Source organism: Marmota marmota, unplaced genomic scaffold (assembly GCF_001458135.2).
Source record: "Marmota marmota marmota unplaced genomic scaffold, marMar, whole genome shotgun sequence".
Classification (NCBI taxonomy): Eukaryota; Metazoa; Chordata; class Mammalia; order Rodentia; family Sciuridae; genus Marmota; species Marmota marmota.
In genome coordinates, this window is record NW_026000211.1 from 33,226,711 (window position 1) to 33,249,477 (window position 22,767).

The following is a 22,767-nucleotide window of genomic DNA, read 5'->3' on the forward strand; positions in this document are numbered from 1 at the left end:
GAATACATTGCCTCTATACCACCTCAACTTCAACAAACATCCCCTTCACTTGGAAACTGAACACTGCACTCTTCTATTGAGTTTTGCTCATCCCCTTACACTTAAAGGGCCTAAGAAGTGTGGGGCATGGGAATGGAAGATCAGGGAATTGTTGTTTTCTCCCTGATCTTTGCTGCTAGTCAGCCTATTATCCGCCCCCCTTATGTAAAAAAATAAATACTCTATGATACACATGACATTCAGTCACACTACTGCCATCCCTCTGAGTCAATGTTATGTACCAACCTAACTTCTCATTCAGGATAGATTTTGTCACCTGACTCAGTCTTCCTCTTTAGGCCTGGTTTTGCCATCATCCGCATGAATTCATTTTCATGTGAACAACTCATCCAATAGCAGCTCCTCTGAGTTCCTTTACTTTCTCGTCTCAAGGGAAAAATCCCTGCTCTCTACTTTCCTTCACCCACTTTCAATGCCATGATCTGGACCTTGTCAACACCCAGAACTGTTTCACTTCTAATAAACTTATAGAACAGTTCTCTGAACTTCTTATACTTCTTTCAGTTCCCTGTGAAAATCTTTAGTCAAGAACTATGTAATGTTTTGAACAACCAACAATAAAAATAAATAAATAAATAAATAAAAAAAATAAAAACCAAAAAAAAAAAAAAAATCTTTAGTGCCCTCATCCCATGATCTTCATATCCTTGCCTATCTAGCTTAGAATCTATGGGTTGTAACCTTGACCATGTGTCACCAACCAGTATGTCACTTGCTCCTTCATTGTCCACCTTTTCCAGACTCCTAGGAAAATGTACAGATACCCCAATTGCTGAGTAATCATGGCAAAAAATAATACTGCAACATCAGAGCTAATACTAACACTCCTGTGGGGAGCTAGCCAATTCCCAGTTTCTGATAGAAGCTGTTTTGGTTCTTCTACACTTAGCTGAAGCCTCCCAACCAATCACCCTTCAGAGGTCTTCCTCTACTTGAGACACAAAATAGAAATTACTTGATGAAAACTCCCTTAACTTATTACCATTAAACCTACAAATGCACCTGCAAGGAGGCTCAGCCTTTCCTCCTTTCCAACTGACATAACTAGCCTATCATGATTACTTTCCAAGACAATTTTCTACAACTGAGCTAGTATCTAATGAATCTGCAATCTGTTTTGTAGACCATAGAACTTGATCCATTGGTTATCATTCTCTTTTAAATTCCCCTCCTATCTCATTCCTTCCAATCTTCACTTGAGCAAGTTAAAACACATACTTTGCCCTCTCTTGAACTCCACATTCTCCCTACTATTTTTTCTTATCTCTCTCATTAACCCTCTTCTTTGAGGGCAAGACAATGGGAAAATTTTCTGTCTGTTCATTATATAACATCTTGGTAGCATTTGATAATGGCAACTTCCCTTTCTTCTCAAAATGATCTCTTCTCTGTTTTTTATGACACCAGACTATCTTGGTTCGTCACTACTTTTATTATGACTAACTTTCTGGCTTTTCTTTTCTCTGCCCATTTGTAAGCCATTTCTTCCACCTTCAATTGGACAGATTTATTATTTATTTCCATGGCTTCCTATAGTGAATACTACCAATTTCTTTGTTTTCTTTTGGTACTAGGGATTGATTTTTTAAAAAAATCATGAGACAGGGTCTCGCTAATTTCTTAGGGCCTTGCTAAATTGCTGAGGCTGGCTTTGAACTTGTGGTTCTCCTACCTCAGCCTCCAGAGTCACTAAGATTATAGGTGTACACTACCAAATCTGGCCTGATTTCTTATCATCAGCACAATTTCTACTCCTGAGCTCTAATAAGAGTGACTAACCATCTTGGTTTGCCAAAGACTAATGGGTTTCCAGAAACACTGGGCATTTGGTGCTAAATCTGGGAGAATCCTAGACAAACTGGGATAAATTGGTCATAGGAACCTCTACTGAATCACTAACTAGATATGATAATTCAGATATACTGCAATACCTCAAATACAATACCTACAAACTTGAATTCATTATTTTGCCCAAATCTTTACCTCCTTATTTGAATGGCACCACCTCATCATGCCAGAAATCGATGAATGATTTCTCACAACTGTTGAAGGTGAACACAAGACACAGATCTCTGAATCTCTAAACATTAAGTTCCCTTAACTTTTCTAATTAGAGGAATATCCAAGAAGATTCTTATATAACCTGTTAGCCACTACAAATTCCTCTCAGTGAAAATCAATTAAAAGATTATCATATAGATGAAAAGTTACATATTTGTTGGGTAGTCCAGTGTAAGACTTCTTGACACTAATTTTGTTCACCATTACATCTATATCCATTTTTAAACATTTTGTAATATTTCTAACATGCTGTTTAGAAATGATTAATTTTCCTTCTCAGTAAGTTAAAATAAAGAAATGTCCCTCAAGTAAGGAAACTGAAAAACAACTTGCATGACCTTGTGAAGGCTTCAATGGGGAAGACTTGGTACACATTTTGTTAGAGTACCAGGAAACAAATGGTTACCTTCAAACTTCATTTTGTTATTTCTACACAGCTACTGGCTCTGTTTTTAGTCCAACAAATACTGCCTTTAACATGCCTGTACAACTGCATAAAGAAGAACGAATTGAAAATTTAGACTGATAACCTATAAGAGAAAAGCAAGTACTAAAGTATTTTTTATTTGCTTTTTGGTGTTTTTTTAAAATCTTATTATTACTATTATTAAAAGAACTAAAGCCTCTTTAGGCCAAAAAAAGGGAGACAAAGTTGTAACTTCCTGGTATTCTGTGTTATTATATTTATATTTCTTCATCTTCATTCAGCCTGAGACAGTAGACAAGTTGACATTACAATGAAAAACTATGGCTAAATTTTAGAAATAAACAACTGAAAAGAGATGATTAATACAGAACCAGAATGCCAAGGAATCTGGCATCCTTTCTAAGATGTTCTCCTCTATTTCAGTGAATTTAAGTGTATTATTTTTGAAGTAGATGGCTTGCTGTAGTTTTGACAATCTGAAGTTTGTTATTAGTTATACAGCTACAAACATGGAAAATTCCCCATTGCTCAATGTATTTATCTAAGCTTGTGCTTACCAATTTCACTCTCTTGCCAGCCATCTTGTGACCACATTTGTTCATATTAGTGCTTTCATCAGCGGGTATGTGCATCAATAAGAGGAGAAGTTGAAATTAGATTAGTTAATTTGCTACTTCATTAACAGCTGTGGTTAAAAAGTCCAAAGAGAAAGGAGATTGAAACAAGCTAAAATGGGGGGGGGGGGATATATTGTAAGTGAATCTAAATTATCTACATCCCCTATTCCTGCGGATAACTGAGAGTCAGCTGTGCACACATCTGTGGGTGTTTATAAACATTAACCATCTGTGAGAAGCTTATGGGTTATAAATGGTTGGCTAATTAGTGAAATGCTAGTCATTTCTAATGACAGTTGTTATGGAAAAAGATTTTATCCAGGTTAAATTGATCTAAGAACCTTGTTGATCGCTGGAGGCCACTCTTATCTTTTATGCCAAGAGTAAGTGGTTACACTACACTGAATATGTCACATATTAAATATGGACTATAACTAGATGAGGCTGCTAGTTTATGCATGATAATGAGCTCTGTTCTTAATGGAACAAATTGTGTATTGAGTATTTGTTAAGGAAACGGTGTAATTGTCAATATGGAAAAAAGGGCAACTGATTCTGTAGTATATGATTATCTTCACTTCTGTTCTACAAGCATATTAAACACCTTACATTCAGAAAATTAAGAACATAAATAGCAAATTAGTAATCCATATAAGAGATGAAGCATTAATGAAAACTTTTGTCTATGTTACTGTAAACATATGTATGTCCACAAGTTCCCTGTATTGGTAACTTTTTCTAAACATGTCTTTCTTTTACTAATCAAAGTTGTGGGGAAAAGTCATATTTACAGCCTAATGAAGTGTTTGGCAATAGAGTTTATGTTATAGTACAGGATGATGTCAGAGAAAGACTGGATGGCTGAGCAAAATTTGGTTGCAGTTTTTTTTTTTAATTTAAAAATTAATTTACAGAGTATAGACACAATTTTCCAAATTAGAAGGACTCTTCCTTTGTACATAAGGAGCATTATGATCTGGGAAACTCACTGAGCTATAACTTAGCTACTTGTAGAGCAGGGACTGGAAGACTGATGACCCAAATCTTTAAGCTGGAGCACTCAACATGCCATGACAGTGTTTGTAGTCAGAGAAAAGAGCAACACTTCATAATACCAAGAATTCTGGCAAATGAAAAACAAAACTGAAAAACTACCCTACTTAAATGTCACTCCTTTCCACATTTCTTATCTGCAACCTAGCTTCTCTGCTTTATTTTGCTCTTAGAACTTGTAGACTTCTAACAACATACATTTACTTTAAATGTCTGTCTCCTGCTAGCATATGAGGCCCCAAGTGTAAAATGTTTTCTTATTTAGTTTTCTGTTCTAATCCCAGGGCCTACGATAGTGGCATGACACAATATGTACTAAATATTTGTTGAAGGTAAGTTTTGATAGGAAGGTATTTTTCACCAATACAGTAATGACTCTACTAATGAAGGAGGTATTTTGATGTCCATTTTTATGATTTTTTTTTGTGGGGAGGCGGTTAGAAACTTAATAATCACAAGACAAAATCACACAGAAACCTTGGGAGTGTCTTTCAGAACACTAGATAAGGTGTAATTAGTACATCCCACACCACCAAAAAAAAAAAAAAGAAAGAAAAAAGAAATCACCCATTACTTGACTACATTATGTAGGTAAGGAAAATAAACATTAAAGCAAACTTCAATATTCTTAAAACTGAATATGTGGGCTAGTTTCAGCTGAAGGAGAAAAAGGAGGATTAACTCACCTTCTTTCAAGTGCATAATGGAATGCACTTTCTCTCTAACACCTACCAGAATCCCAATCCTCACATTCTCCAAGAACAGCCCACATCCAGGTTATCCTCATGAACTATAAACATAATTTGTTTTCAGAGGTTCTTGGTTAGTCTATTTACAAATAACAGCTTAGCTGCCTCTGTTAAAAAGGGAGTTTGTTTTCACTTTCCTGAAGGAAAGAGGCTAACAGTTATTGTGCAGCTGTGTTTCATACCTTATGCTTGGTCCACTCAGGTAAACTCATCTCCCAGATTAAAAAGGCTTTAAATTTGAGATACTAAATCAATGTGTCCTGAAGTTAATATAGACATCATCCACCCAGTCATAAAAGTATTCTCCCTGTCTCCTTGTACACAATCCACTACAAAGCTATATTGATTATATCCAACTGTCTTTCAAATCCATCTTGTCTCTTTTTTTCTTAGTACATTCTACTTTAGGTCTTCTGCATTTAACTCCTGCAAAATTGCAACAGTTGGTCTCACTCCTTCTACCTCCCCCTCCTCCAGCATCCTCTATTCCATCTGCATTTTTGCCACAGAGCTATCTCTTTAAAAGCAAACCATGATACTGCCCTGCTGTTCTAGGAGTGTGCCTACAGGAAGAGGCAAAAATCCAAAGCATAGCAGACTTTCCGACTTCAATTTAGCCTCATCTCTTCCCACAGTTCTACCCAACGATCATGCCAGGCCTGCTATATTACTTGTTGTTGGTCCAAATACAAATTTCATGCCTCTGTGTCTTAATTTAGTCCACTAGACTCCCAAACATGGAGACTCTGGCCTTTCATTTCACTCTGTGTATATGTGGTACCCGTTAATTCAAGATTCCACATTTCAAAGGACAAACAGACTCACTTATTTCTGTACCAATTCTCAGATGACAACCTGTTCTTCCTTTTCCCATTCCAGTGGGGAAGCCAAAAGGTCCATTCTTAGTATAGAAGCTATCCACATAGCAGAGAATGTATACCACATTTTAAGGTTGTAAATGGAAAGAAAAGATGGCCCTTTCAGGTGGGAGAGAGACTGGAAGTGAGATTGCATACAGGTGTACACACCTGAACATTCATTCCAGGAAGAATTGGGTTAAACAGGGTAGAATTTTCTATGGAGATACAGGGAGTAAGTAGAATCCAGGGGTGGAAGCATCTTGTATCCAACATGTGGAATTGTTGACAGGGTGGCAGATACACTGATGTCTAGGCTCAAGGCTGCAGAATTCCCCACAAGCACTTGACTGCTGGGTTGGGGCACAGTTCTTTCTTAACTGGGACCAATTTGGGGAAGGGGAAAAGTTCACAAAGAATGCAAGTGGATATTTCTAAGAATATTTCTGTGAATCACCAACAATGGGGACCTAACCTCAAACAAATTCAATAGATCTCCTGGGTTACCATTCTAAGGCAAATCAGTCATCACCTTTTCTAAAAGCAGACAGGAGAAATTATATCAAAGTAGGAATGCTATTTAAAACCTTGACTGAACTGGACTGGGAAGAGTAGTCATGCTTAGAATGGAGCGCTATGACTGCTTCTGAACTTGGTACCTATCTAAGGGAGGAAGAAGAGAAGGAGAGCTAGAAAGGGAATTTCATACTTGAATAACTGAACTCTGCAATGGAATTACAGAATACACATAGAGAGGCAAAGAGAAGGAGCGAGCATTGACTAAGTTGCTTATCATTAGGCAGGCTGGTGGCTCAAGAATTAAAGTACATTTATAAAAATTATTGTATATTTGAATACCTGAGTTTGCTGTCATTGACTATGAAATTCCTACTTGTTACCCAATAAGAACACATTCCATAACACAAACTTGACATATGTCATATCATGTCCTAGAATTGAGCCAATTTATTTTAAGTGGAAGTGTATTAATAGAACATGTATTAATAGAAATTTTTGTCCCATGAACATGAATTTCATAAATATTTTAAAAATCCTTATTGAACACCCACCATGGGGAAAGATACTATATTAGAAGCAGCTCATCTTAAAAAGGTTTAGTTTTTACATGGCTAATTTTGTATAAAATTTTATTTTCATATGGTTTATGAATTGATAAATAACAGTACGTTTGATGTTCATGTATAAAAATGCCCACTTTTCATACCCAAATCAGGACACTAGTCAAAGTATCATTTAAAATAATCTATAATGCATGTTTCATGTTATTTTTCTATTTTATAGAAGATTAAGCATTAAATTAATGAAATGAGATAAACCTTTACTTCAAAAAAGTCCTCTGATAAGTTTCTAGCAGGAATACAGTAAGTTTTCAAAACTTCTGATTTCTCTTTCAAAATCAACTAACCCATACTACATCAGGTTAAAAGCATGCACATTTGCATGCTCACACAGCAACCTCAATTACCCAGGTTGTAACATTCACGTAGAAAAACTTTATACCCCTAGGAGTTCATCAGATTCTAAGAATAGTAAACACTATTAAAAATATTTTTCTTTTAGACTTGGTGAATGATGGCTGAGTTACTATTCTATTTTTATTACGTCTCAGTGCATTACTTTAGGAATGGGATGATATCAAATGCAAAATGGGAATGTTTTCCAAGAGGTCAGTAAAAATTTGAAAGCAACACTCCCTGCCAAGCTATATTCTGAAGTTCTGAATACAGTTTGATATCATTTGGATTTTCTCATGAAGAACACTTCTTAAACTCCCTAAAATGCCTCCAAATTTAGTGTTAAGAAATACTATGCTCAATATCAGCAGATACCATGATTTAGGAAACAACACTTTCTCAGATTGCAATGTTATGTACCTTCATGTGGTGATATGATAACATAGTGTAACCAAACTCCATGATTCATTAGACCAAGTTCCTTTAGCATTCAATGAGCAGGAAGAATTAGGGCCCCTTCTCAAAGATAAAGGTATTTCCAATTATCATAAATGATATTCTCATCTACCAAAGCTAAAAACATAGAATGTAATCAACAGAGTCATAACAAAATGATAAGATAATGTGTTATATATATTTAATAGGCTTATTTAATATTTATCTAATGAAAATATACTATGCATTCAAGAAATGATGAATGGCTACTAACAAAAGGCACTTTTGAGAGAGCAATATTGGTGCACAATAAACATTAAAATAAATAATAGAGGACAAATGTTAAATGAATTACTTTTACTCACATGTAAATCCAGCAGAAAGCACAATTTAATTAGCATTGAGAACATGCACTGGAAACGTGAAATCATAATTGAAATTCAGCACTATGAGGATCAATACTTCTAAAATATATCTGAAATACGGTAGAAAGACTGCCTTTTTCTTAGTTCTTGGCCTTTGAATCAAAATAATGTTTTTTGTTCCCTAAGCAAACAATTCTCTTGACTTTCTAACACTTTAACTTTCTAGTTAAGTTAAAAAGAAAAACTGTTATACATTTAGACTCTTCCAAAGAATTGCCAGACAGAGAATAAGACTTGGAATGACTCTGGAGGGGAATATGCAGCTTCCTACAGCAGCGATCCTCCACACAACAGTCTCAAACATTAGTGATGGAAATTCTGGTTCTGCACTGATATGACAAAAATACTTCTACTTTTCAAGAGTTCCTGTGTGAATAGCACTAATAGTTTTTAAAAAATTTCAGGATTATATTGAACTAAAATTACTGTTAGTTTTACCCATTAGTGATAATTATTATTGGAAGTTCTATGGTGACAATTCACTCTAATCAAGCAATGGTCTCCCAAGAATTGCTTGTTCCAAAAAGAGTCAGCCATCTATTTTCGGTTACTAATGCTAGTCTGTCATATTCTTCCTGCCTTGGGGGCATTCTAGCCTGTGTTAAAGCTGCCCTCAATGTTAACTCTGTTAATATTAAGTTGCTTCTAATTTTCGTGAAGAACCCTGGATATCTGAGGAAGGAAGTCATTCAGGAAGCAATATTTTAAAATTCTATTACAAAATAATGTCTAATTTCATCTAAACACTAATGCCTACTTATGCCATTTACAAGTAACATATAAATATTCAATTTCTTTGCTAATTTTCCCAGTCCAGCCTGGGGTATATTTATTCATCATCAAAAGCCAAATACTATTCGGTTCTTTTAGCTTCTTTGAGATAATGACTTTAGGCTTTGAACAACCTTCATGACCAATTCTGGCACCAGTGACTGGATTTCCTTCATCTTTAAAAATTGAATGTCAGAATGACCAAAATAGGGAGAGAAAAAAGACAGCCTATTAATAAAAAATTAAATAAAAATAAATAAAAGCCTGAATCCACCTCTGACCTTATGACACATTGATATTTTCATCTGAAAAGATATACAAACAATAGTAGAGAAATACTATGGAACATGAGCTGGAATAAAAAGATAAAAGCACAATGGTTGTGCTAGATTGGTTACTGAAACCATCAGCAGCCCAGACATTTGTGAGCATTTCAAAAGTTCAACTGCACAACTTTCCATTTCAAGCTAACGGAATCTAAAAATCAGATAATTCCCTATGGTCAGAAATAAGCTTACAGATTGAGTTTTTAGTCAGCTAATGATTAATTCCTTATTGTTCAGTACAAATTGGCCACTTTGCAAATGCATGCTTTTTGACAGAGGAAGATAAGAAAAAAAAAATAGAACAGTTTTTTTCATTCTATGTCTTAGAAATAAAAGAATAGAGTCTATGGATTATTGATCTGTATGAAGAATCAGGAAACTTTTTCTGTAAAGAGCCAGTTAGCAAGTATTTTAAGCTTTGTAGGATATATGATTTGTATTACAAGTACTCACCTCTGCACAAAGGCAGCCATAGGTAATATGTAATAGGCATGGCTATTTTTACACATGAAACTATTTATAAACACCAGTGCAGCCCAGCTTGACTCTTCCTGTAGTTTGATCTATATCTTAACTTCTCACATAAATAGCAAAATGCTAAACTGAACAAAAAATGAAATAATTTTTTTGACCAGTTAAGTGTTAACCCGTTGTTTGATAGATCTTACTGGGTGTCTTCCTTCTGTGGTATCTACTGTGAGTACACACTGTGTAGGGTCTTAGGAGATAAAGAATGTGTAAATGATGTAATTCTATGAGATTAAAACACATAAAATGAAGAAAAGCGAGTATTCTATACATAAGTTATATGGCAAGACAATAATGGCTAATGAGAAGTGAATTGTTTAATATTGAGTACAAATATTCAGAGAAGACAGTATAAAGAAAGTAAGAATTCAACTAAACCACATTTTACAGTATTCAGTAGTTAAGAATTAAGAAAAAGGTTTTTATGATATAAATGAAGAAGAAAAAAACACAAGAAATAAATTCAGAGAATTAGTAATGATTTGTGCCTGAGGTAAAATAGATAGTACAAAAAACTCAAAAGAAACAGAAGTCACTAAGTCACTGAGAAGCACAAATTCAGTCTCTTATCCACAATCTCTGTGGTCCAATGTGTTTTAAAATTCAGAATTTTTCAGACTGTGAGGAAGTGAAGCAAAGTAAATCAGGTGTATATATATATATATATATGATGTAAAACTGTAACATGCTCAGTGCAACATGGAATTAAACTTGTGTCCATAGCATGAGTATTCACATTCCAGGGGATCTCTTATCAGTCCAGATCAGGTCTGACAGCAAATAAGTTTGGACACTAATGTCACCTTAAAACTTTGTCTTCAATGCATTTTCTACTTCTAAATTGCAAAAGGGGCTATGAATGACTTCCTGCATTAAGTTGCAAAGACAGCAAAAGCAATCCTTTTTGTTGTGGTTGCTAAAACTTTGTTGGATTGGTTGCTTTAGTTTTTTGACTGGCACCAGTAAGTATAAGGCATTATGGATGGTATAAATTTCACTTATGTTTCAACTGTAATACATACTTTCTTTTTTGAAAGTTAAAGACTAGACATCTATAAAGGTGACATCCAGGTTCAAAAGTCTATCTATGGAGCTCAAATAACGGGACCTCTCTGCATCTTAAGGCAAATGGTAAAACAGAAACTTATTTAATGTTTAAGAGGTGTGATTTAAATAATATAAATAGGCTATTTCTTTAAAGTGGGGAAAATTATAGTTAACTCTGAAAATTAGGTGATACCAATTTACTCTCTGATATTAAAAAAAATACATAACTTTGCACCAAATCCAAATAATAGTTCCATTCAGGATTGGTAATCTAATGTAATGAGATGATCGTGACAACAATCCACTGCATTGCAAAGTACACAAATGTAAATAATGGCAGTATACAAGTTAAGGAGCTTTGAAGTTGCAAAGAAAGAAGATGCCACTGTGATCGAGTCTGCCATTACATAAACAATATTATCAAAGTTTTAGAGTTCTCCATATTGTGATAAAATCAAAATAATTGACTGGTATGTTTTTTTGCCTGATAATATATCAGGTTAAATCTGTGTTTGATAATAGAAAGCTATGAATAAGTGATGTTAATATAAATATTTCTTTGATAAAATTCTGAGAAGTAATCCATGCTACACCATAAACATTTAAGATGTCGTGCACCAAATGAAGTTGATCATAATGGGCACTTTATCTTTTATTTCAAAACAAAAACAAAACAAAACCAGAGTCCACTTTTGACTTGGCATACAGTTATTATACAACATTTACAAGACAAGCAATGAAAAGACCATTTTGAAATGAGCAGTAAACAAAGGAATATAAAAATGTGCCAGAAAGATGTTTAACAAATAACTGCCCCTGCAGCTGTGTTACTCTTTGTTAAAGAGGAAAAAGAAAGTCACTATTTCAAGATATGTTGTGCTGAAGAAGCCTGCAACACAAGGAAGATATATATGTTACTGTACACAAAGGTTGGACTCTAAGTTTCGTTTTTTTTTTTAATTTTTAGTTGTTGATAGACCTTCATTTTATTCATTTATTTATATGTGGTGCTGAGAATTGAACCAAGTGCCTCACACATGTGAGGCAAGAGCTCTACCACTGAACCACAACCCAAGATTTATGCACATAAATGATAGTTTATATAGCTATTAAACCCTTGCAAAAACTTTCTTGTAGACTATGACTTCAAAGTCTTAACAACATCCAAAGGGAAAACTTGTGACATGGTAGAGTTGGAGGAGATGAACAGGGTGTATCAGGATACCTGTTCTTAACTGTGTTGTTTGCTAAACTTACTATACTGCAAATGATCTGGTTCCTTTACTTCTTTTCCTGGTCAGACATTAAAAGCACTGGAGACATTTCCATATCCTCAGAACTGCTGAGGCCTGGTAACTCTGTTAGACCCACAAATGCTGATACCATTGAAGAAATTCTCCCAAAAGTGGGGAGGCATGTTGTTGATGTTATCCTTCTAGTCAGTTGGAGGCATAAAGATAAACACATCTTTGTACAATCAGAAGAATCAAATTGAATTTGAACTGGAGTAGGGAAGAATCCTTAATTTTGGCAATCTCTTAAAACCTCCAAACACAAAGGGAGAGACCACCTGGCTTAAAGCCACTTCTTATGGTACAAAAGAGACAGTTGAACCTCTCACCCAAGATTTCCAGGGAAAAGATAGTTTGCAACCTCCTTACACAAGTACGGTCTAGTGTCAATTACTAGTTACTAATAATTTCTTGGCTCCTTTATGTTGCACTACAGTTAAATCATCAGTGATAATGTAATAAGACCATGATAGATAAAAAGTTGACCTTTAAGGGCTGTGGATGTAGTTCAGTGGTGCAGTGCTTAACCTATCATCTTGTGAGGCATTGGGTTCAATCCTCAGCACCACATAAAAATAAACAGAATAAAGGTATTGTGTCTATCTACAACTAAAAAAAAAAAAAAATGACCTTTAGTCAGAAGAGTTTAGTCCTACAATACTGATTGCTAACTCCCTGATTATGTGCAAGGAAGTTAAATGTTTTGATAAAAAGTCTCATTAAGTTTGTTATAAGCATTTATAAGCATTATGTACAATAATAAATATATAGAGAGGCTGGCAAATAACATGTGATTGATAGATATTAGTAATAGTTATTATCATCATTATTACTATTATTATTATTGCTGAATTATAAAAGATGGAGGAAAGAAAAGAGAAATACATCCAAGCCAATGCAATTTAATTTGTTCAACCCTACTACAAAAAGAAAATATTAAAACCATTGCCCTATTTATATGCATCAATTGCCAATAACACTAGAAAATTGAAAGCACTATTGCACCAAACTAGAATATGTGCAATTATGGGAAATAATGTAAGTTTTATGATATCTGTAGAGGACAGGGTAATTGTCAAGGCCTTTATGAAAGCAAGTACACACATTAATTGTGTATCTGTTGAGATTGGCAGAGACATTCCCAAGTAGTATTTATGTAATATGCATTTCCTCTCAAATGGATGCCTAATTGCTTAGTTATTCTAAATTGCAGAATGGAAAACAAAGGAGCAGTTTTGGCCATGTGGCTAAACAACGGATTTCTAAAAGCTAATTATCTCTTTATTTAATAGACTGAAGTTGCACAAAATGAGACATTTAAGTCTAATAAATAATAGACAAATTGTAACCTAAAGACTAAAATATAGGAGCTGCTCGTATAGTTTTTATTGCTCCATTAAATAAGCTCTTATTTACTTCCCCCACAAAACATAATTACACAACACTGAGTCCATTTCAAGGCCATTCTGATATGCTATTTAAAATTTATGTGAATCAACTTACATACTCAGGAAGTCTTAAAGCATAATAGATGAATTCTATTATCAAACGCCCTGTTTGCTTCCATGATTAAGAAACAGAAATGGAGTTTGGAAAAAAGTGTATATAATCACATTATTCTCATTTGTCTTTATAAAAATGTTTATACATAAGGATAGTTGAATACGTCAAATAAATAAAAAAAAAATAAATACTAGCATCTTTGCTTACTAGTATCTAGTTTGATGCTTTAGATATTTTCACAGTTAAAATAACTCAAATTTAAATATCAACTTCAGACAATTTATTCAAAATTTATGTTCTGATTTACAAAATGTAATTGCTTATTCAATGTAATAAATACCAAATTATTCAACAGAAATAACCCAAACTGTATGTATTTAAAAGAACTCCAGGATTGCTATTTTTCTTTTGTCATTTTTTAAAATCTTTTTTTGTATTGCTGAGGTTTGAACCCTGGGGGCCTTTGCACATGATAGGCAAGTACTTTGCCACTGGGCTACCCCCACTAGCCTCAAGATCATTGTTTTAAAAGAAAAATAAAATAAAATAAAATTTAAAAAGACTTTTTTAACACTACAAAAGGATATAAGATGCTGTGTTATTTCAGTTTTACTGCTCAAAAGGATTTTTAATGCATTATTTTTCTTTTGGGGGAAAATTTAGCTCACTACTTGATCTTTATTTACATTCTATTAACAAAAATCACATTCTGAGATGATGGTGATAACAAAAAATAGTTGCCTATTCTCTTGACAAAAGCAAGTGATGATTTATGAAGGATAAGAAAGAGCAGGGATTTAATTTATGCTACTAACTCAGGAAGAGATACAAGAATTTGTAAATATGTGAAAAAAATTTAGCTTTAATTTGCATAAGGAAAATACTAAACTCATGAAAATATATAGAAGGAAACTCCCTGTGGGTTTATGGCAGAGTTATATAGGGATTTTTCTCTTCCTATCATTCAGGTATATCCTATATACAAAAATAATATAAAACACAAAGTTCCTGGTAACAAAACACTGGTGTATATTCAGTAATTTGCCCTTCTACATTTTTTTTTTTTTAATATTGGGAAAGCCAAGTTGAAGATTTCTACAAATAATTGAGCATTACTTTGTCCTGTACTAAAACACAACCCCTACAAAGAAAAATTACATAGTGAATTTTCAGCTGATCTCCCAATAAGATATTTTAAAAGCACACTACACCAGCAAAGGTATTACAGCATATAAGCCTGAACCTGCTTACCCAAAAATAAATACACTGGTTATGAATCCTGTCAATTTCTGAGGATTCTTATTAACCAGTATTTTGAATTAGGAAGTTTGGTATATTTTACTATTTTCTTAGTACTACTAAGACCAAATTTTGTCACTACACCGATCCTGCCAATCTCCATCATTATCCTGCCTTATTATACTTCACATAAATTATTTTCCCAAATTATATTAGTTGTCTGACTCCTTCAATTTTAGCCTTCATTACAGCAAGGGCCTTACTTATTTACTTATCACTAAAATTCTGACATTTATAAAAAAATAATTTTTTGATGAATAAAAGAAACAACAAAAAGTAATGTAGGTATTAAATTTCTTTCCTGTACCAATAAAGTCATAGAACACATAACTTGTATTTCTATTAGAAACTATTGTGTCTTTATTTGAGGATGCTTGTCAAATCTCAGGACAAGTGTAAAACTCAAGGTACAATTAAAAATGAAAAAACTGATATTCTACATCAAGGCTTTTTCAGAAACTAAGTGCTAAAAAGACATACTACTTTATTAACTTCTATTTCAAAGACCTTCAACTACTTAAAAAAAATCATGATTTGACAAAAAGTATTTCCTATGCATTACATAGAAAGAAAAATGTAAGTGCATATTTTTACTGAGATATGAACAATATATCCACAAATAACTAATATTTTTGACTCTTATATGATTTGGCTTTGGCAGCCACTTTAAGAGACTAAATACTTCTATCATATTATTGTATTATGTTTAAAGGAAAACTAAGAACCCATTTAGAGTAATCATCACTTATTGGTGTTGCAGAAGAGATTTCGTTTTCTTTAGAAAAATGTATAATATGTGATATATTGCTAGATAATCTAAAATCCCATAGTTTGCAAGAAAAAATTTTCAAATATTTTTAAAAGACAAACTATCTCAAAAGTAGCTCCCGAAATCACAGCTTTCAATTTCAGCATCTTGCTTCAAATGACTTTGATTACAAAAGAATAATCATATATAACACAGTATATGATATTTATTTTATAGGCATATTATTACTTAAGGCTCTATTTTAATATTATTCATGTATATTAGTATTACCAGACTGTTCTCCGAAGAATATTATCTTGGGAAGTATCAAAAAAAAAAAAAAAAAAAAGTACTCAAGATAGTAAAGAATTTGAGAAACTCCGAGTGAGAATTTTTCAATAATTTAAGTCCCATCTATGATAATTTGCAGACCACATTTGTGAAGAGATAGTACAGAAAAAGCTTTATAAAATAATTCCACAGGTCCAATACAATGAGCTCTATGATAAACAAAAGATGCAATGGAATCTTTCTTTGCTATTTTAAAAATTATAAATATTCAAATTTATTTTAAAAATTGAGGATGGAAGGTAACAGCAACATAAAGTTATTTATCTCAAAGCAAAATAAAACAAATATTAACCATAATTATTGGTTAAATATTATAAGTTTGATAAAATTCAGACACATAAACTTGGATGCTATAATCTACATATCAAATACATGAATGATTAAGGAAGAATTAAAAGTAAGTTGAGCATAGTCATATTATGAATAATGGATACTAGAAAAAAATTAAAGTAGGTATGATATTGCTGAAAACACTACTTTCTAAGCATAAAGGTAACGGGGAAAAAATGACCTAGGCAAAAACTACAAGAAAACATTATAGAACAAAAATAAAACACTTATCTATATGTCAAGATATAATAATAAAAAGCTTAATTTGGTAAAGGTATTTAAGGGAAGGAATGATGTATAATGAGCTAATCTGTAACTCAAGTGAAAAGAACTATGACAGCACAAATTACAAACAAGGAAATAAAAATGAATTGTAAGTACTTAAAAAGGTCCTAAGACATTAGTACTCGAGTAAATGCGAATTCATATAAAATAACAGGACTTTTAATCTTCTAAATTAGTAAAACTCTCAAAAAATGAGAATTCTCAACCAAGGCACAATTATAACCCAATGTTGAGAGCTATGGAAATTACAACATTTTTGGACATCAATTGGGTAACTTATATCCCAAATCTTAAAACATTTTTCCTTTTCTATTCTGTATCTTCATGAAGAGATATATTTTCTAATTATGTGTGCATAAACACACTGATCACAATAGAAAGCGAAAATGATTACTTCATGACTTTATTACTGAATTACCTAAATTAGATGGGGTATGACATATCAAATGGATTCAATTACATAGATATTAAAAAAAATACAGACTAAGAACAACACAAAACATTCAGAAAATTCAGCAAACTAACATAAGATACTAAGCTGCATATTTACTAGGAACACAGTGAATTTAAAACTGAAAAATATACCAAAATGTTAACAAGTGATTCTTTGTATAGGGAAATTAGGGATAGTGATCTTTTGATTTACTGTTTTGGATGTTTTCAATAATGAAAAATATTATTTTAAATTGGAAACATAAAATAAACCTATTCTTTAATATGGAGCTTTCCTTCAAGAGAAAAAAATAAAATTTAAATATTATCAAGATTCCACTGGTAATTTCATTAAAATTTCAATTTTCCAAATCCATGTAATGGAGAAATCCAGAGAAGTATGACATAGGCCCTTAGGCAAAAATCCTAACAATGGAGCCAACTCGCCATCTAGTAATTCATGTAGAGGAATCTTAAACAACCCTGGAGCAAATGTTCAAATAATAGAATGTTCCATAACTTAGGCAGCAAGATAGTAATTCACAATTAATCCACAAGCATATTTTAAATATAAATACTAAATCCTTTTGATTTCCATTTTTATTAACACTTTTTAAGATATTTCTGAGAATATTCTCTTCATTTCAAATGTAAACAAGAACATATGCTTAAATGATTTTTCTTTCTTAGAAGAAAAGTGCAATACATTAAGTTGTTCAGTTTCCTTAATTAAATATAAAAATCTTCCTGTAAAAATGAAAGAAGGCAAAGCACATCTCTCTCTACCCCTGGGGAACCTTTAGGTGAATCTGCAGCCCTGAATTGTAATCTTTGGTGAATCTGCAGTGAAGCTGATGGATTTTAATTAACTCCTTCTGCAATCCTTAGTGGTATGGAGGTAAAAGGGCCAGAAATTTCAGGTATTAAAAATATAGCTACAATTTACTTAATGAATTATTTTGCTTCTAAATTAGTAGTATCGTTTAGCTTTGAAAATATATAGATGTTTCTGTAATGCTGAAAAAAATTAAAGTATTTTTTCCAAAAACTTTCTATTAAAAAAGATTGAAATTTTATAAAAGTATTAAAAATAGTATAGTGAACATATCTTTCCTATAAATACCCGTTACCAAACTTTAGCAATAGTTATTTAGAACCAATCTGTTTCGTCTATGAGATCACCTACTTCCCAGTCCCTACAGACTATTTTGATTTAAATCCCAGACATTCTGTCTTTTTGCCTGTGAAATTTCAGTATGAGTTTCTAAAAGATACTCTGGAACATATTGATAACAATATTATTACATATACAAGACAAAAAAAAAATCAAAATTTTCTGACTACTATGTTCAACAGTTATCTGATGGGACTGGGGTATATATAAGTTCCACATACTACAAATGGATGCTGTCTATGCCTCTTAAAGTCTCTTGGATTTTTGTTTGTTTGTTTGGTTTGGGTGCTGTTGGTTGAATTCAGAGCCTCTGGAACGTAAGGCAAAAGCTCTATCACTAAGCTGCCCTCCTAACCCATACTTTTAATGTTTTAATCCATTACTTTTTTCCCTTTCATGGAATATTTTGTTAAAGAAAACCAGGTAACATGTCCTGTAGAATTTCAGAGCCAGTTTCCAAGATTATAAAGCTACTTATTGACAAACATCATTACAGATTGGTTTCTGGAGTAATAGTGAAAAAAATGAGACTAGGCTAGAAGACTAAATCACAAATGTGCAACATTAAGACATAGCACTTATTAGCAAAGTCAAGGTAGAAAAACCCATAAGAAAACAATTGCTCTAGCATTTAACTACAGAAACAGGTAGTCAAATTTTAGTTTTTCACCAAACACATTGAAATGCTAATAAAGTAACCCATTTAAATGTGTGTGTGTGTGTGTGTGTGTGTGTGTGTGTGTGTGTTGGGGAGGGTACTGAGAATCAAACCTAGGGCCTTTGCATTCTAGCAAGTATTCTTCCTCTGACTTACATCCCCAGTCCAAACCATATACATCTTAAGGGTACATAACTTGAAAAGCAAATTTGATAGTACTCACCAGTCTTCATTTCTAGTAAGCGCTTTTTCTTTTGCTGGCGTTCAAGTCTTTCTTTCTCTGCTAATTCTTTAGCTATTCTGGCACGTTTTTCTTTTTCCTCTGCTTCTCTTTTTCTGATGTTCTCCTTTATTGCTTGCTATTACAAATAAATTTCAAAAAATGATCAATTTTAACCAGTGATTCTAAAGAAAATGGAAAATTATCAATCCGAAATTATATGCAAGGTAGAACCATGACTGAATATCATTTAAATAATGGTTAGTTCTTATATTAGTAACAGTCTTTTAAAAGGTATGCACATATACCTGTGTTAAATATATTTTATGCCTATAAATACACCATAATGTTTAAAACACCTGCATCTAAGTGGAATTAACTAACTAAAAGGGAGAAGAGAGACAGAAACTAAAAATAAGAACATTTAATTCACAAATCAAATGAGCTTTCTAACATATTTTAAAAAGTGTCTTGCAACTGTATTTGTGTCTTCCATACCTTCGCTGCTTTAAGTAAGTTATTAATATAAGGAAAATGGTTAAGGAAATGATAGGAAAGATCTGATATCTATGGCTACTTTATATTATGATCAATAATTTTTCAATTTTCTCATAAGGGGAGAAGTATTAAAAAGATAACTAAATAAATATTTGGTGTTTCAGAAAGAGGTACTCTTGATGAAAGCCAATAACAACATGCTAATTAAAATAAGTTCTCAATCAATATGTGATTAGTTACTGAACTTCTTATTTCTAAATTTTATACAAGAAATTCATTTCATGTGGCATCAGCAGGAATCAGCAGGTAAAGATGGATTTTTGTTAAGTGCTAATAAACAGCATGGCATCTTATTACATATCTTATAGAGATGCCATTTATTTAAGTGCCAATGAAACAAAACAGGCTATCACATTAGTTTACTACCAGTGGTATTAAAAAGTGCTAATTATACTCTAAGTCGATGGCTTATATTATATTTGGGGATACTTTATTTTCATTGTGCATTCTTTCTTCATTTTATAGTTGCAGATAGACCTATACCTTTATTCTATTTATTTATTTATTTATTTTTATGTGGTGCTGAGGATCAAACCCAGTATCTCTCACGTGCTAGGCAAGTGCTTTGCCATTGAACCACAATCCCAGCTCCTATTGTGCATTCTTTTTTAACCAAGATAGTGTAAGTTCTTCATTAGAAATCATAAAATGAAGACAGATATTATTGATCAAAACAATGAAAGGGAAAGAACAACATACCCACTCATTCATTCAGTACATAGGCACTAAGACCAAATGATACTGTTCTTCCAAGGCGGGGAGTGGGACCAGGAGAGTTGGTTTATATTTGGTGTGACAGAGCAGAAAACAGACAATAAACAGCAAAAAATTGATGTATACTTAAAAAGAAGTGATGTGATGAAATGCCTGGAGATTTACATTAGGTGGTCAGATAAGGCCTCACTTTCTCTGTTGTTTCAAATGTCATGGAGCTAATTATGTTATGATCTGGGGGAAGAACCAATCAGGTAGAAGGAAGTGTTAATGTCAAGGTTGTTTGGAGGTTGAAGACAGAAAAAGAAGGAAAGTATATTGGTAATGAGTTCATGGAGGTAAGCCGAGGCCTGATGAGTTAAGATCTTCTAGGACAAAATAGGGGAGATGGATTTTTTTTCAAGGGTACCAGAGAACAATTGGAGATTTTTAAGCAGGAAAATGTAAGAATAGTACTCAAAGATAAAAACACTAATCAAGCACCTTCATTCCAAACCACCTTTTCAAAAGTTACTTGGCCCTCTTTACATTGCCCTGTTGTAATATGGGCTCAAGAACCTACAAAATTGTTCTCTCTTGCTACTACTATTGTTGCAAGTAGAATAATCTATTCTTCAACTCTGACCATAGTGTTGCATTTTTTTTGCCAACATCCATGAAAAATGTGGCAGCTTAACTTGTTAGCTTGCCAGTAGGTAAACTCTTTACAGTTCTTGACATATATTACTATTATTAAGCTATAAAATACCAGTTGTAGTACTAGATGCTTTCATATGCAATCCCTACAAAGCTCAAATTTGACTCCATATCATTCATTCTGGCACAGAATGCTAAGTACTTGCTCACTGCAATGAAAGTAATAAAAGGCAGAAAGATTTGAAAACTTGCTACAGTCTATGTTTTCTACCATGTTGCCTTATATTACAGTCACATATGTTAATAGCTATGACAATGTCAGTTATAAAGTCAATATATTCTATGAAGGTAGGGGAAGGCATCATGAAAGAAAATAAACATGGGTTCAAAAATGAGTGTGTGTATGTTAATCAAAAAAAGCTCTTTTGTGTCCCATGTGGGTATGTATAACGGCTAGGAAGAATGTATTGTGATGAAGAAACAGGTAAGCAAATATTCAGTAATCAAAACTATTTCTTGCCTAAAGAAAATGAATAAAAACAACCATCAAAAGTTAAGTAATATATCACGCAGCTTATTTATGAAACTTATTATCGTATAAAATTTGCTGATGTAAATTTTCTACTTTAATAGATGGATATATTTCAAAGTGAATATTTCATATAAACATCTATTATCAGAAATAATTGCCACACCCTTTTAGAATTCTACTGGGTTATAACAAGTCAAAATTACTTTGCAAGATCTATAAAAACAATGTTTACATTTAGAAATAAGGTCTGAGGAAGTTCCTAAAGCTATTTTCTTTTAGGGAAAATGCACTATTGATTTTCACTTAAAATTCTGCCTCATTTAAAACTTATCTTATTCTGACACTATATTAGGAAAAGAATTTTTAGGTGGAAAATGCCAACAGCATAGAAAAAGGTATTTAGTCTGCAACTAATATCCAGTTGAAACAGTAATTTGGAATTTTCTTTTATGCCAAACATAAAGAAGTAAAATAGCCCAAAATAGAAAAACCAAATGACACTATTTTAGGTACAATGGCTAAACCAGTAATTTGAAATTTTCCTTTAAGCCAAATATTAAGCAAAACTAAGCCAAACATTTAACAAAAATAATCTAAAACAGAAAAAGTAAATATTTATAACATTACAACTGCTTCTTAGTTATTTCACTCACAAATTCAAAACCAGGAAGGAAAATAAAGGTGAGCTGGTCATAATGAATGATAACAGGCTATAAGACACTGTCCCTCCACCCCACAACAAATCAATTGAAAATATATATACTCACACTGAACCCACTGATCACTTTTAATTTTTATTTATTCTTTTGGTTATATATGACAGTAGGATCTATTTTTATATATTTATATAGGCTTGGAATATATCTTAATCTAATTAGGATCCCAGTCTTCTGGATGTACATGATGGGAAGATTCATTGTGGTGCATTCATATATGTACATAGGAAAGTCAAGTCAGATTCATTCCACTGTCTTTCATTTTGCTTTTTGGTACTGGGGATTGAATTCAGGGGTACTCAACCACTGAGCCACATCCCCAACCCTATTTTGTATTTTATTTAGAGCAGGGTCTCAATAAGTTGCTTAGCATCTTGAAGTTCCTGAGGCTGGCTTTGAATTTGCGATTCTCCTGTCTCAGCCTCCCAAGACCCTGGGATTACATGTATGTGCCACTGCTCCTGGCTGTCTTTCCTTTTTCTATCATC

At 32.9% G+C, this 22,767-nt stretch overlaps 1 protein-coding gene across 3 annotated transcripts in view; it reads right to left on the reverse strand.

Moving 5' to 3' along the window:
• Diaph3 (diaphanous related formin 3) overlaps window positions 1-22,767 on the reverse strand; it is a 475,858-nt gene that overhangs the window by 129,741 nt on the left and 323,350 nt on the right. For all 3 annotated transcript variants that reach the window (XM_048791762.1, XM_048791763.1, XM_015486017.2), the window contains one exon: window positions 19,127-19,262. In XM_048791762.1, coding sequence (XP_048647719.1) covers window positions 19,127-19,262 — 136 coding nt within the window. The remainder of the gene's footprint in view (window positions 1-19,126; window positions 19,263-22,767) is intronic.